This window comes from Neolamprologus brichardi, chromosome 7, assembly GCF_056152115.1.
Source record: "Neolamprologus brichardi isolate AB-2024 chromosome 7, ASM5615211v1, whole genome shotgun sequence".
NCBI classification, from domain to species: Eukaryota; Metazoa; Chordata; class Actinopteri; order Cichliformes; family Cichlidae; genus Neolamprologus; species Neolamprologus brichardi.
The window spans coordinates 25,173,547-25,189,573 of record NC_142110.1 but is presented as its reverse complement, the minus strand read 5'-3'; the positions used below and the strand labels follow the sequence as shown (position 1 = coordinate 25,189,573).

General features: G+C 39.6%; 2 protein-coding genes across 3 annotated transcripts in view; both read right to left on the bottom strand.

The window, feature by feature from the left end:
- Positions 1-67: 67 nt before the first annotated feature.
- On the bottom strand, positions 68-8,769 carry gpr37a (G protein-coupled receptor 37a). Its single transcript, XM_006782285.2, has 2 exons — positions 7,471-8,769; positions 68-2,429 (listed from the first exon to the last, which is right to left on the bottom strand). Exons 1-2 carry the CDS (start codon positions 8,374-8,376, stop codon positions 1,596-1,598), a joined length of 1,740 nt encoding a protein of 579 aa, XP_006782348.2. The 5' UTR covers positions 8,377-8,769; the 3' UTR covers positions 68-1,595.
- Positions 8,770-12,693: 3,924 nt separating this feature from the next.
- pot1 (protection of telomeres 1 homolog) overlaps positions 12,694-16,027 on the bottom strand; it is a 72,393-nt gene continuing 69,059 nt past the window's right edge. The window contains exons 16-20 of one of the 2 annotated variants that reach the window (XM_087843353.1): positions 15,769-15,904; positions 15,024-15,106; positions 14,173-14,267; positions 13,703-13,808; positions 12,694-13,012 (exon numbers count right to left, since the gene is read on the bottom strand). In XM_087843353.1, the coding sequence (XP_087699479.1) occupies positions 12,894-13,012; positions 13,703-13,808; positions 14,173-14,267; positions 15,024-15,106; positions 15,769-15,904 (539 nt within the window). In that variant the 3' untranslated portion in view covers positions 12,694-12,893. The remainder of the gene's footprint in view (positions 13,013-13,702; positions 13,809-14,172; positions 14,268-15,023; positions 15,107-15,768; positions 15,905-16,027) is intronic. The other variant, XM_087843352.1, reaches the window with a different exon arrangement.

Sequence of the window (16,027 nt, the reverse complement as noted above, 5' to 3'; positions counted from 1 at the left end):
TGAAGTGACTATGTGGAAATTTGCTGCACAAAAAAGACAATATCATATTCAAACCATACTCCAAAAATATGTATTTTTTTTCTTTTATTAATGTGATATTTCATTTTGTAAAAAAAACAAAAACAAAACAATAAAAGCAAAAAAATTGAATGTTGCATGAATTTCAGGGAAAATGCTTTTTAATGTAATCTTCATTCATAGTCATACTAAATTATAATTTGGTTACAGTTTCTTAAAAGAACCGTTTGGAGAAAGGGAACTGACTACTATATAAATTTACTTCAAATTCAATTGAGTTTTATTTATGTGGCATCAAATTACAACAGTGGTTGCCTCAAGGCACTGTATATTGTAAGGTAGAAACCTACAATAATATAAATACAATCTTAAAATCTTTCTTTGAAAGGTTATTGGCCAATTGCAGAGGAGTTGCAGCCTATCCCAGCTAATGGAGGATAAGAAGTGGGGTATACTGTGGACAGGTCACCAGTGTGTCAAAGGGCCAACAGACATGAAGTCTATTTCATAAATTTCTTTAAAAAAAAAAAATTATATACTAATTAACTACAATTTTTGACAGAAAGAGAAAAAAAAACAGTTGTGAATGACTATATTTAAAACATCTAGGTACTGCACTAACTGTTACTAATGTAACACAAGTCTGTACCACAGGAGGAAATGCTGGTGGAGCTAAAACAACTGCATATTTACGTGAAAACATTTCTGCACAACCACGGGTAAAATTCGCTCCTCTGGCTTTGAAAGTTAAACTGTGGAGAATTACAAAAGTATCTCTAAACAAACTGAATTATGGTACAAACTCTTGTGACATCAGAAATGTACCAACCATGTCTTGTTTCAGATTTTGTAAACAGTGACAAAAAGTAGTTTACAACTGATCTCAGATTCAGTAAAAATACCAGTGAGTTCATTAAAAATGCTGAGGTTTTTGCCAGTGGCTAATACTGTTCATTCAAATATAGAAAATCTTTTAACAGTTAATAGACAGAGAGCAGGTTCATTCGGTGAGTCAGTAAACATAAGCGTGTTCAAGAGTTTGGGGTGTTTTAAAAACAAACAAGTAAACAAACAAACAAACAAACAAACAAAAAACTATCTGCTGATCCCATCAGATGAAGCTCAGTCTCAGGGTCTGTGTCCACAGGATCCACACATTCCTTTCACTGCAGCCATTCCAGCCCTGCCGTACATTGGGTTGTTTTAGACAATTCAGGGGCGTTTGGTGTAACACCTCTCACAATGGAACAAAACTGTAACACCTACTTAATATATAAAATGTTCATTTTATATATAGTTGTATGTCCTTTGAATTATCTCAGATATTTTAGAAACAAGTTTTTGCTAAACCTTTTAATTGAACGTTTGTTTGGGTTTAAAATTGGGGAGACAAGGTGTTTATCCACTCAGGTGTAGCTCCACTCTTGGACACTGTAGGAGAGAGCGCTTGTCAATAATCTATCATATCATCGCATCGTACTTCCCCTCTCAAGCGTCGAGTGCTGGAAAGCAGGGCGAACCCTTGCGTGCAAAATCATAGCTATGGATGGGTACAATGGCAATGTTGATTATTGACCTCAGTAGTTTGTCCCCATAGCAGAGTAGGTGGCAGAGGTGGATGCTTCCCTGCGGGTGGTATTAAATGGCAACAGCTCAAGCTCGGTGGTGGTGCACTCATTGTCAACGTTGCTAGTGGCAGTGGTGGGGGAGTGGGGTGGGCCACATTCGTCGCAGCAGCAGCAACAGCAGTCCAAGAAGGCTCTGGCAAATGGCTGGCATAGACAAAACAGCAAAACGGGCGTCACAGCCGATTTGCAAAAGAGCATCATCTGGCTGACAAGGTGCAGAATGTCCAGGGCTCTCCTGGGAATGGTGGCTGCCATATACACATTAATGATGTTGCAGATGTTCTCTGGAATGATGCAGAACCCATAGAGGATGGCCAAAGCTACCACGGCACAGTTCATCTGGCTTTCCAGCTGAAGCTGCTTCTTGCCCCCACGGACACAGGCCCACTCGGCATTGCGGATCTTGCGGGCAGTCGCTAGTGAGCTGCAGATGGTGAACAGCGTTGGCAGGCAGAAAAAGCAGCCAAAGTACCACCAGAGGCGTGCACTGTTGTAGGTGAGCCCCAAGACATAGAGTGTGTCCGGGAGGTCTGTTGAGATGCGAACTACACAACGTTCACAGGGTGTCACATCAGGTGGCTCGTCGTCCTCAGTGACCAGCTGTCTGATCAGCAGCTCAGGCAACGCCAGCAGCAAAGCGCCCACCCAGATGACCGCCAGCTTTGCAGTGGTAGATGCCCAGTTCTCGATCATCTCATAATAGATCTGCACGTTGGTGGCTGCCCGGAAACGATCAATGCACAGAGCACACAGTGTGAAGGTTGTGATCCCAAGAGAAACCACCTGGGAGAAAGGATAGAATCAGGTTAAAAGTTAAAAGTACAATTTCATAACTGTAACAATTATGTGAAGTAAAGTAAAAATAAAAAGTACAACAGAGTTAAACCAGAATTTGTCTCTAACAATGTTAGCATTAAATTCAAATAAATCTAAAAAAAATTAACCACGATATAATGTGTCTTAAAAAATTGTATATATATTTTTTGTATGCATAATTTGTGTGTATTTTTTATGTATAGATGGACAGTTTGCATCATTTTCACATTTGTACTAAATACAATATTCCATAGTCACATTTTTTAGTTACACTCAAATTAGATAATTAGTTTTGAAACAGTTTCAGCTAACCAGACTTTTTATGAGTTCTTGGTGCTAATGAAGCCTCCAAACACTTGTTTTCATACTCCAATGTTTTCAGCTTTTATACAGGAAGCCTGGGTACAGAACCTGAACACAGAACTGTCAGCAGAGTTTTGGGAAAAAGCAATTTATACATTTATTTGACCACTTTGCATTGTGGGCGTGTATCAAGGGCAAGAGGCAGGATGGATAATCAGAAACTGTGTTTCTTACCTGTTGGCTGGTGCAAGTGGTATCCCAAATTTCTCATTTTTAACTTGTAACAAACGTGACACAAGAGCAGTCAATCATTAGTCTCCGCCTCAATACCATGATATACGCCCACGATGCAAAACCAGGGTCAAAAGTGTCATGTTGAAAAAAATTAGATATAATCAATTTAGACTTTAAAAAAAGTCTTCAGAAAAAACTAATTTTATGTTGGCCTGTTCCAAATTGGATAAATCAACTGAAGATCTAAAATCAGATTCGGCAGAGTTTTTTGGTGTGTCACACCCACTGTTGCAATACTAGTGATGTTTTTATTTACAGTGTTCACTTTGATCAGGCTGTTCACTTTTCAGCTTTTCAGTTATCTAGCTTTTGGCAGGACCTCCTGATAAAGGGACAGCCTGATTGGCTGATCAGCTCCAGCTGCCCTGCCAGCCTCTCTGGCGCCACCCCTCCTCTGCAGTGGAGCCGCATACCACACCTCGCTACTAGGGCTGGGTATCGTCACTGATGTCTAGAATCGATTCAATTCCGATTCACAAGGTTCCGAATCGATTCGATCCACGATTGATTTAATTCGATTCGATTCAATTCGATTTGAATCTGGGAAATTTTGACAGTCAGATATATTATAATTCAGATCAGTACATTTTCATATTTTTGTATCTATAAAAAGGAAGCTGACACACGCAAGACTTTATCAAAGGTGTGAGCATCACAGCAGATGCCTTTGTGTCAAAGTAGCTGAGGATAAAACAGAAAAACATGAAGGTGATTTTCCCGGCCTGGGATTTTATAAAAATATTCTGCAGTACATCAAAAACGAAAGAAAACCATTAATCAACACATGAACATTACCTCTGAAGTTACAGCGGTTTTATTAGAGACATAGCGAAGCGTTTTGCATTTTGCATAATTTTAAAAAGTTTAAATTTGTTCAATATTTAATGGCAGAAATTAGGTTTTCTTTTCGGAAGTATATAAAACGAAAAAAAAAACGTTGGCCGACAGCGCTGTAAACAACGGTAGACCTGTGCGTAACAAGCAAGCGAATAATGCAGAAAACAGACAGACAGGGAGAGACAGAGAGAGAGGGAGAGAGAGAGAGCTGTGCATGAAGTGTGATTTTATTGTGTGGTGGAAGCAAAACAGCAAAAGTCAGAGGGAATTCATGACGATGTTTATGTGAAGCGTAGTTTGGATCTTCTTTTGCTGCTGGTTAGGTCAGTATTGTTTGGAGAGAGATAAAACTAACAACTTTATGATCAGCGCAAAAAGGAAACACAAAGCTCGGACCCACCGACAGATCAGAATCAGCGAGCTGTCGGCTTTCAGCCCCGACCATGAGAAAGTCACATCTCACTGATTCTGATCCGTGGGTCCGCGCTGAGTGTTTATGTCTTTGTGCAGAATCCGTGTACCTGCTCTCATTTACTGTCTTAGCTGTTTGGTGGTTGTTGAAATTTTGTGAGATTTCGGGCAAAATAAATTTATATTAAAAAATCGATTCAGGATTTTAATGAATCGATTTTACGTTATCCAAGCCAGAATCTATTTTAATCGATAAATCGATTATAAAAACCCACCCCTACTCGTTACATTAAGTGACAATAAGGCCAGGTGATGACGTCAATAAACTCATGTAGGTCACTGCCTCAGACAAAAAGCTTCCACTGCTAAGAAGCTTAAACACAATAAATAAGACCTTTTGTCTCCAGATGTCACATTAAAACCCTTTCAGCTGTCACAAGCTGCAGACATGATAACTTGCTATGGGAATTTAGGTAAGCACCAATTGAACAACAACTGTCAGTGTCTCAAAGGCAAAGATATGATGTTTTTTGTAATAGAGTCAGTAGAAGATATATAAAAAATTAAATTAAAATTAAATTAATACATTTGTGAGAATAAATGCTTTTAAAAGTGAGTCAGTCCCTGAAGAGTCATGGTTTAAAGGTCCAACTTTAAAGCAGAAATTTTTTTTTTTAATAAAAAACAGTTTGACTGAAAGGATTTTTTTTCCCTCTGTATCATGGGTACATTTCATTCATTACCCATCTGGATACTGGTTTTAGGGGTATCCAGAAACAGGCAGCTGTAGCTGATGAGTGTCAGCTAAACTCATCTCTTTTATGTACAGCCTATTGTCCCTAACCTTTCTTATGAATTCATTAATATGTAGGGAAACAGAAGAAGTTATGAAAACGTTCTGATTGCCCCAGGGTTTTGGACCTGGGGTTTTCTGTTATAGTCTTTGAATTTTTGTCATTATTTAACATTCTGTTGGCTCTCAATTTGATCCATGTTGTTTGTTTTTTTTTTTTGCCACAATATGAAGTATCGTAGACCACGGGTCGTGGTTCGATCCGTAGTTCTTTCAGTCCTCATGCTAAACTATCCTTGTAGAATATGTAGCAAAAAGTGCTCCTTTGAATGGATGGATAAAGTATATTGTAGCGCTTTGAGTTCTCAGGTAGAGTAGCAAAGTGCAGCCTATTTACCGTTTAGTTCTTTGTGTCAGTTTCTGGTTATTTCCATGTGTACCCCTTCCTATTTATTGTTTTGTATAGTTTATATCTTTTTAAGCCTGGATTATACTCTGTTGCGGACACAGGGACCTCATACCCCAACAACCGAGTAGATATTACTGTTAAGCAGGTTTTAAGCCTGGATTATACTCATTTATTGGAGACCTGATGTTCACATAGTTAATGTATTGGACAACTCATGAGGTGACAAAAAGAGGCAGGCATGCACCCCCACACTAACTGTCTGATGACAAAATTTACGTCACAGGATCACAGAAAGTATTGAATCCTCCATCATGAACCGCTATGTCAAGTCTCTGTGTTTGAGTCTGCCATCTGTTTAGTCACTTTCTATTTTTACTTTAGTAGTCTTTTGTCATCTGTGCTTTGTCTTCTAGTTTTAGCAGTGGTTCTCCACCTACTTCTACTTGCCTCAATCATTGTCTCTTATATTTATTGTCTCAGTCTCTCTTTGTCCTTCGTTCCACTTGTTGTGTTTTCCATAGCATTTCCCAATTTAGTAATTATTCCTTCTGACTCCTGGGTGTTGGCTTCTTTGGTAACCTTCATCTATTGCTTACAGCATTTGGGTCCGCAAAACTACAACCAGTTTCCAGGCAGGAAATGACAGTCTTGTGTACTTGGTATTGAGTTTTACTTCTCCTGTCTCATTGATATTAATTTGCTCCGTTCTGTGTTCCTTGCTGTCCCAGTCTCATCTGCATTTATTCTTGTGACTTCTCATCTTCCTCTGTGTAGTTCTCCTCCATGTAAGTTAAGCCTTGTTGCCCATGTAGTTGTGTTTTCCTATTTTACAACGGTAACCATTGCTCTCTGTGGCTCATGTTGTTTGCTTCCTCTGCCTTGTTATGTCTATAGCTTCCACCTGTGTGTCCAGCCTGTTGCCTCTCCTCTTGATATCCAGTGTGTACTTATTATCTCTGTCTTCTGCTGTCCTTTGTTATTGTCCTACCATAGTTGTGTGCTCCTTGCTACATGTTCCCACGATTATGTACCCGTAGTTTTCCCTGGAATGTGTATTCCTGGCTGCACTTGATTTGGTATTTTGTCTTTGGATGAAACTCCAGCACTAAAGCTGTTCTTGAGTTCACGTGTGGCCTCCATAACATGCAGAGACTAGATGTGGCACATATGTAGAGTAATTTTTTAATGTGGTGTTATATTCGATTGAGCATGTTGAGTTTGACCAGAAATGTCCTTTTATTTCTCCTGAAATTATGCAGTGGGTTAAGATGAAACTCTACACACACAGTGTGGGTTTCCAAGAGGAACATTTCATGTCAACTGTCATATATATGATGTTTAGTACATTTTTAACATGTCATTATTACATTCCTTTAAGTTTTTCAATTTGAGCAGAGTTGACCTTTAATTTTCAAATAAAACTTAGCACAGATGTAGAGTAGATGAGCCTGAGGAGAAATGTGTTGAACGTTTCATGTCAACTATGAAGAGCCACTTTTGATTAATGTTTTGAACACGTGTTGAAGTTGAGAATAATGTTCTTTTAACATGTCAGGAATTATGTACCTGGCTGAGAAGGAACTCTGTACAGATATATTGTGGATGCAGGTCACATTTAAGATTTCAAGAAATCATGAATGACAAAGCTCATTACCAGCAAAATTGAAAAGAAGATAAAATGAAACTTGGGGATTAGGGGAAAAGGTCCTGGACCTGGTCCTGGAATAAAAACTGATATATGGACTGACTCACTTTTGAAGCCAGTCTCAGGTAGTCATTGGAGGATTTATTGTGTATTGAGGAGGAGAACGAAGGAGAGCGCTTTGTGTAGATGCGCAAAACAATTTAGAGGTTCACTTGACCGGGATGGTCTCACCTGTAAGATGAACTCGGCTACAATTAGATCTGCTGCACCATGAGGGACTACCAAACCACCACTACCCCACCACCCTGCCTCTCACCTCCAGATAGGGGATAATCCTGCATGAGAACTCTCCCAGCAGCCATTTCTTGGTGAGCTCATGAAACACCACAAGCGGCAAGCAGAAGAAGATGATGACGAAATCCCAGAGCGCGAGGCTGGCTAGCAACGAGTTGGAGATGCTCCTCATGTAGTAGTTGTGACATACAATACACATGATCGACACGTTCCCGATGATGCCCACTGTAAAGATGAGGGCGGCGGTTATCAGTACAGCGTAGGCTCCGTACGACTCCGCGGTTACCGGGTAGAATGGATTCTTTACCTGCTTGCGTCTGGTTCGCGTGTTCACCGGAACGAGCCGCGTGGTGTCGGGAAAGTCCGGGAGAGAGTACTCATCCTCATAGTCACTTGTATTGAGTCTGAAGGGGGGGTCGGCTTCTAGCTCCTGCGCCATGGCCACAGGTAGCGGTTCGCTGTGCGTCGCCCTGCCAGAGACGGCAACCCGCCTTTGCCTTCGCGTGCGTCCACTCATCCTGCGCGTGCAGTTGGGTCCATGCAGGGTTTGTTTAGACACTTCATTGCTCGGCTCATCTGTATCATTTTCTTTCGTGCCTGAAACTAGAACTTCTGGTAAAAATGACCGAGTTCCACTTTGGGCACCACCTTCACGCAGAGAGCGCCTGGTGATCTTTTTCTCTGGCAGCTCAGACGACGAGGAATTTAGAGGAACCAGCCATGAGGCTTCTGCACTCGTACTGCGTGTCCCCCCACGGTCCTCCTCGCTGACTGTGCGCCATCTCCGGCTGTGCACATTCCTTTCAGCGGTGGCGGATTTATTATAAGGACTAAACGTCGTCTTTGTTTTGTCCCAGTGAAGTTGACAAACGACGGCCTCGCTGCACAGCCACAAACACAGGAGACTCAGGGCTGCACACATCCTCATGGCTCTGGCTAAACCGCAAAATGAAACCGTGTGATCGATTGATCCATCTCTGTGTTTTGATCGTTTTTAAACTCAAATCTGCCGCCAAACCGTCAACTTTCTTTCATTTTTGTGTACACAGAACTTCCTCGAAGTCTTTGGCCGTTTAAGAGTGCTGCACCTTTCAAGTTCGGGTGCGTCCCAGTGCGTCTCCAGTCCGGAGGCATCACCGGTGAGAAAAAAAATCTGATCGGAAAAGTTTTTAAACTGGGCTGAAAACTGTGAACTAAATAAGTAAATCCTCAGCGTCAGGAATTGGGTGTTGGGATGGAGAATCCCTGAGTAGGTCCATAGTACGTTTCTGCACGCGTGGCAGGTCCGGAGCGCCCGGGGACCGGAGTGGAGCACCGACGAATGCGAGACACGACCAAGCTCGATGTGACAGAGCGTCTAAGAAGAGGAGGAGGGAGGGGGACTAGGGCCGGGGGTGGTGGTTGTTATCGTCTCTTTAACCTGCTATTAAATCCCACCGGATACTACATTAAACCGTCCAATATTCTAAACGTGCTTTGGTACCGATGTGTATCGTCAGAAAAATGATGTTTATGGTTGCTCCAGAATTTGGAAACATGTTTATTTCATTTATATTTTTGTACTTAAGAGTTCATGTGAAAGGTTTTCAGGCACAAAAGGGGAGCATATGAAAAACAACAACAACAACAACACATATAAGTTGAAACTTCCTTTAAAAGAAATGTGTTGTTGTTGTTGTTTTACTCTTGTATGCCATCAGATGGAAAATTTGAGTATTAAATAGTGCACTAGTACTGACCTGTACTATTCAAACTTAAACAGGATTTAAAGGTGCACATGATGCAGACATGAATTGAGCCTGGTGTAAAGGAGAGTGTGTGGTCCTCCTTGGGCTCTCGTGCTCTGAGGGGCCTCGGGATGTCTGGGGCCCGGATCTCCTCCATGCCTGCTTCATGACCTGGGGGCAGGGCTATGGCTCCACACACCTACTATTAGACACTTAGGTGGAGAAACCTTATAAATACCAGCGTACACACGCACACACACACAGAGGTGTACAAACTAGGGATGCAACGATACCAATTTTTTCAAACCGATACGATACCGATACTTGGATCTGAGTACTTGCCGATACAGAGTACAAAAAACGATACTTCTACCACACACACACACACACACACACACACACACACACACACACACACACAAATGCAATGAATTGGAAGACAGGTTTTATTTTATTCACTGCTGATAAAAAATAAAATCTTAATAAAAATGACCACAAAAAAATTTCAAGTGAAAAATAAGCACTTCTGTTAAATTATTGCAGAGTCTCCACATTGTAATTTAATAAAATATCACTGAACTATTGGCACTGTCTCGAGCTTTCAGAATAATAAATAAACACTTCTGTTTGGAATAAAATAAATACAAATTAGGTTTGAGAATAAAATAAACTTTTAAATTATTGCAGTGTCCATATTGTAAACAAACAAACAAAATAACGAAAGTATTTGGCATTGACAAACAAACTCCTCATCTGCCCGTGGATCATCAGTCCACTGTGCCGTTAAATCAAGGACTGACATCGCACACACTGCTTGTCTTTACCTCTTCAGAAAGTTTTGGCACCATTATCTCCCTGATGTATAGGCGGTTGGGAATTTCATATCGCAACTCTAGACGTGCAATCCTATGTTTTCCATGACCGGCATTGGCTGGTCATCCAGAGCAATAAAATGAGTCAGAGCCTCTGTTATTTTAACTGCCTGTGAATTTTCTCTTGACATTTTTCATCGCTTTTCCAAAACCTGAGTTAAAGTTGTCTGTTCCGGTCCACACTGCTGACATTTTGGTTAGCCTAGCTACAGCAGCCTCCAGTTTCTCTTTTTTATCTGGAGCCGCCAGTCTGACTCGTCTAACCCTGTGCCTGTTTAGCACGGGATATCCCCCTAGTGGCCAATCTAAAAAACTACAACAGAAATGACAAGCCACCCTCTGATTAATGAAATAAGTTAGTATCGGTTCGTGGTATCGGTTAACTTTTACGAGTATGAATACACACACAATTTACAGTATCGGCCCGATACCCGATACCAGTATCGGTATCGGTGCATCCCTAGTACAAACAGTTACTCACAGACACCTTTTGGGTGGCTGCTGCCTCTAAACATATCGTGCTCATGTGCTGCTCAGTAAGATTCAGTATTTATTATTTACTGTTATTTATGCTTATGTTGGTTGTTACTGTGGTTTCCCTACTGTGTTTTCGTTTTGCTTGTTTGCTTGTTTTTTTTAGCAGGTGGTGAAACAGATTTTCAGTGTCTTTTCTCTCTCTATCCTTCTTCTCCATTTTTCTTTCCCTATCTTTCTGTTAACTCTCTTCCCAACTTCTCTTTTCTTCTTATTTCTTTTTCCCACCCCCGTTCTGATTGTAATAACTTAAAATAAAAAATAAAGATAAAAAAAACTATGACAATCAAGTGGGCCAGTATAGCAATAGGTCCACTTGGAAAAGTAAATCTGTTTGGCATTTTTCTTGGGCTTTAAACAATAATTCGGATTGCTAGAGTGCGGACAGGAGAGGCAATAAACAACAACAACAAAATACCCCCCCCCAAACCTCCACAACAGTGTAAGACACTGATAAAGGAACTGTTTTCTGTATAACTTTAAGTTATTACTGCTGAAAGGGCGTCTACCCTACAATAATAGGCTATCCTTAGAGTTTTTGTTAAATAAACAATGCCACAGTGGCATGGCATGTTTTGTTGTTCATTTGAAGTGGTATTTACTTCATTTTAAGAAATGCTAAGGACCATATTATTTTTGATTATGTCTTGATAGATTAAACCTTGCAAATGAAAGAGTGTACTTTCTTTTTTTAAAACCACGATTGCAAATGTTAAGGGCATTCACACTTAATGCTTAATTGGGGGACGAGATCACATCACGAATATACTCAGTAGACCAGCAGACGGTGCTGCAAACCCACAGATAAATACTGAAAGGTGTTTGGAGGATCTGCTTTCATAAAATGGAGAGTGAGTCTGCATCCATAAAGAGCAAATATTGCTGCTCAGCGTTTTAGGACACTAGAATGTGATGCCATACATCATTCCAAAGATAAATTAAAAGCTTAACCTGCAAATACATTTCATGTTAGCATTTGTTAAAATGGCAACAATAAATATAGACTTAACAGTCAGTTGCTGCTTGGAAACCTTTTCATGGCAAACATTTACTTCAGATTTATGTGCTGCGGTTCTCCCTCTCTCTGAATGTATGTACGTACGTATGTAGAGAGTTATAGCATTTTGACTGACAAATGACTTTTGAATTACTTTTTTGGCGAATAACAGGTAGATTTAAGAAATATACAGTAAACCATCCTAATACATGGATACTAGGTATGTCATTCATTTCCTGTTTGTATGATATAAAAAGCAGGAGCAAAGTGTTGTCTTTGTCCTGCATGCTGTGCAGAGCAATTAGCAAAAGAAAAATATCTCCTGACTCGTTGAGTAAAAAACGATTTTGACAATCCAGCTAACAGAATTCTCAGATTTGGAAGGATGCTTTCTGAGCAATTGTGGAGTTAAAGTTGCCACAAGATATAATAAGTATGCAGGGAGGAATATTAATGTGGTAACCATGATCTCATAACATTAGACATCCTAGCTTCAAGCATTTGGTAAAAGTGGGAAACGGACTCAGAGTTCAGGTTATGGAGTGATGTCATGGAATTCAGGATAAGAATCTTCAGGAAAGACTGAGGCCAAATTTGAACAGTCTTTAGCCCTGCATGAAAAATCTAAGCCCCTTCATTCAGTTAAAATATGTAAGAGTACTCTGGACTTCAGTGTGGGGCAAAGGTTCATCTTCAAATCGGGCAACTCTAAGCACATACCCAAGATAACAAAGGAATAACTTCAGGATGGCTCAGATTTGGACAGACTCAGAACCCGATTTAAAATCTCTGGAGAGATCTGAAAATCTATCCAACCTTATGGGAGAAACTGGCCAGAAATAGTCTGGCCATAGTCAAAAAGACTTGAACCTTGTAATTGCTGCCAAAAGTACTTAAACTATTGAGCAAAGGCTGCAAATACTCATGTAATAAATGTGCAAGAATTACAAGCAAACCTTTTTCATGCTGTCATCATTGTGTATAAAATGTTGAACTGAAAAATGAATTTACTCCATTTTTGAAATAAGGGTGTAAAAGTCAAACAATGTGGAACAAGTGAAATGCTGTGAATACTTACTGGATACACTGTAATAAAAAATAAAATTTTCACCTTTTATTTTGAAAAGTCATCAAAAGTTTACCCAGGCGGCACAGGAAATGGCAAGAAAATGCAGTTGGTATTTTATTCCGTTTTCAACTTTATTTACACAATAAATAGAAATGTAAAGAAATAAAGCAACAACAGACAGAATCAGAATCCTCTGATCAGAATTTCATCTGAATCTTTCCCACAGGTGGTGCAGATGGTGTCAGATCATTCAGATGAGGGTTTCACAACAGTCGTGTCACAGACCTGATAGCAGGTCTTAGTCTGTCCATCGTCGTCCTCTGCTTGATATGCCATCAAACATAAGTCGAGCCATGGGTGCTGACCTGAGGACCAACAGGCAGACATGACAAAGCATCCGGCAACACAAACCTGCGGCTGACATTAAACCTGCTGCTGCTTCTGGTTTTGCAAAGCTGCAGGAAGTTTTTTTTTTGTATATTGTTATATATAGATATATATATTGCTCACATACTGTTTTGTGCAATGTTTTGTTTCCCCAAATCTCTACCACAGAGCTGTAAAGTTAGACATATTAAAAAGCCAAATTAATGCCTTTGAAGCTTTCAGTATATCATGTCTGATTCTATGTTTTGGTCCAGTTCATTACACAATTTAGATCGGAAGTTATTATGTTTCCATAACTAAAACTGAAGAATTATTCTAATGATTTGACCATGCACACTGTATGAAAGATGGACATGAGTCATGTCACATTTTTATGAGTGTTTTCCAATTTTCATCTTTCTGTTTTGAAACTGGACTTCCAAAAAGCACGAAAGAAGCAACTGATATGAAAAACACAGAAGTTTTTTTTTCTGAAGTCACAGGTAGCTGAGAGGCACTGGAGATTTCTATACAGCCAGACCTTTTTTCAATATGACCAGAGAAGCTGGGACCTATTGGCCTTTTAAAAAAACATGCAGGTTTAAGGTTTAAGGCACACATCCTCAACTTTTCTGACCAAGAAGCTATGTCCATTTTTCATGTACTGTGTATGGGTTTGACAGACATACCCACGTTGCCACCTGGTGGACAGAGAGAGTCCATGATTTGGCAGATGCTGTTCTGAGCTTCCTGATTGGCTGAAGCATCCTCTGCAGACACACCAAAGAATGACTCCTGGTGAAAAAAGAAAGAGTAAAACTCACAATTAGCATTTATTTATCACATCTACAAAGCCCACAGACATTATATACAAAAGTTACTTTCAGTTATCCTCTTATTTATATCTTGCTGTAAGAAGCAAACTAATGTTTCTACTTTACCCACATTCTTGGTTAGACAAGAGCTTTTAAAAATTCAGAATTTGATTTGTTGACATCCAAAACACCAAAATATATGAATATTGGACCTAACTTCTTTAGGGCAAAAAACTCAAACAGCGCAAAATTTTACAAGACAACAGTGAAATATATAATAAATCCAGATGTTCTCCCTTTGTCTAATCCCATCTGACACCAAAAAACAGGAGTGTGAAACTCACAGCGTGTCTCCACAGGAAGACATCCAGCGTGTCGGTGGCATCCTGCAGCTCCAGTTTCATTAGCAGGATGAACTGCAGCGGCTGAATGCCGAGAGCTGCAGGCCAAATAAGGAGAAACATCGCCTGATTTATTTCAGAAGCTCAAACTGACCTGGATAGAGATCAGCCAGGAATTTCTACAACTCAGTGAGGAAACTTAAGTGGGGAAAAGACGCAAACACAGGAATAGTGAGTTTTTTGTTTTTTTGTTTTTTTTGGGTTGGGGGGGGGTTGTTAATGTAATATAATAACTTTTGAATCTGTTCTTGATGCATTCGAGGTCAACACCTAATTAAAATGATGATATCCTAAAAAACAGGGCTGCACCCTAATGTCAATTTAAAAAAAAATATTATTGAGACCAAAAATGCATGCAAGAAATTTCCTTAAGATGCCATTTTTAAATGTCTTGTTTTGTCTAACCAACACTCTAAACACAAAGATACTCAAATGGCACGAAAGTAAAGAGAAAAGACGTGCCAATGTCCCCAGAGGAAAAAGTGCAGCCTGAGAAGTCTTAGCTGACATTTGACAAATGACGAGTTTGTTTTGCCACAATAATCACATTAATGTCACCACATTATTCACTTGGGCTTCGTTCTTTGTTGTGCTGCTTGGAACTTGGAAGTTGAAATATGATTTTGGCTTTAGTTATGAAAAAGTTGTAAAAAACCACGAGATAGTCGGGAGAAAAAATGAACATGAAGCATTGGCAATTTTGTGTTATCTGTTTGTTTTAATTGCTTTCAGCTCTTCTCCACCGCCAGTATTTACTCCGACAGTCTGATGATTCAAACCAATCTCTGTCTCACCTTCAGCGATAATTTTCTCATCTATCATCTCAACTCCTTCCCAACCCTGCTCCCTCACTGCAGCCTTGGAACACCGCTTACAGCTGGAACACACACACACACACACACACACACACACACTACAATGACGACATGTTCAAGAACTAACACGACTGTTTGAATCAGAATTTGAAGGTCAAAAAACATTTTTATATAAAAGCTTCTGAACTGCCTGTTTAAGGACAGTAACCTGTTCTTATGAATAAGATAAATGACAAGGCAACAACAGCAGACACACAAAACCAAACATACTATCTCACTGTGAAAATTCATCTTGTGGTAACATAATGGATTAATAAAAGCATCATCTGTTCTGTATTTTTGTTATGAATGAGTTACTCCTAAGAATTATCTTAAAATATTTAATTATATAAAAATAAAGAAATAAAAATGACAGCCTGTGACAGCCTCTCAATATCCATCATTTAAGTGGGCGGGGTCAAGAAAATTCGAACACACTCTTTAAAATGACTACGCTCGCTTGTATTTGAGTCATTATAAAGGGTGTGTTTTATTTATTTGATATTTGTCTTTGTTACAATCTTTAAATTGCATGTGTGTATAACCATTTAATATATAATTTTGAAAAACATTTAAAGTATAAATAATAATCAGTGGCTGTCAATATTGATGGAATCGTTATGACTGATCAAGCTCCTGCTTAGCTCTACCAGCGCTCTATCAGTGTGTGAGATTTATCTCTGACCCGTAGTATCTCTTCCTGCCTCTGAACAGAAAAGGTGCAGATAGGTCGAGCAGAGACAGATGACCTCCTGATGACCTTACGGGGATGATGTTCTGGTAGCTGGCCATGAGCTGGCACATTTCCTCCAGTGTTGAACCTGTAAGATACCAAGATATTGGAGTTTTTGTGGATTTGATGATGGATGGATTCCTAGACCACAGTCTTGATATTTCTTTTGATATGTTTTTAGCTTTTATGCTTTCTAATAATTGCGGATTGT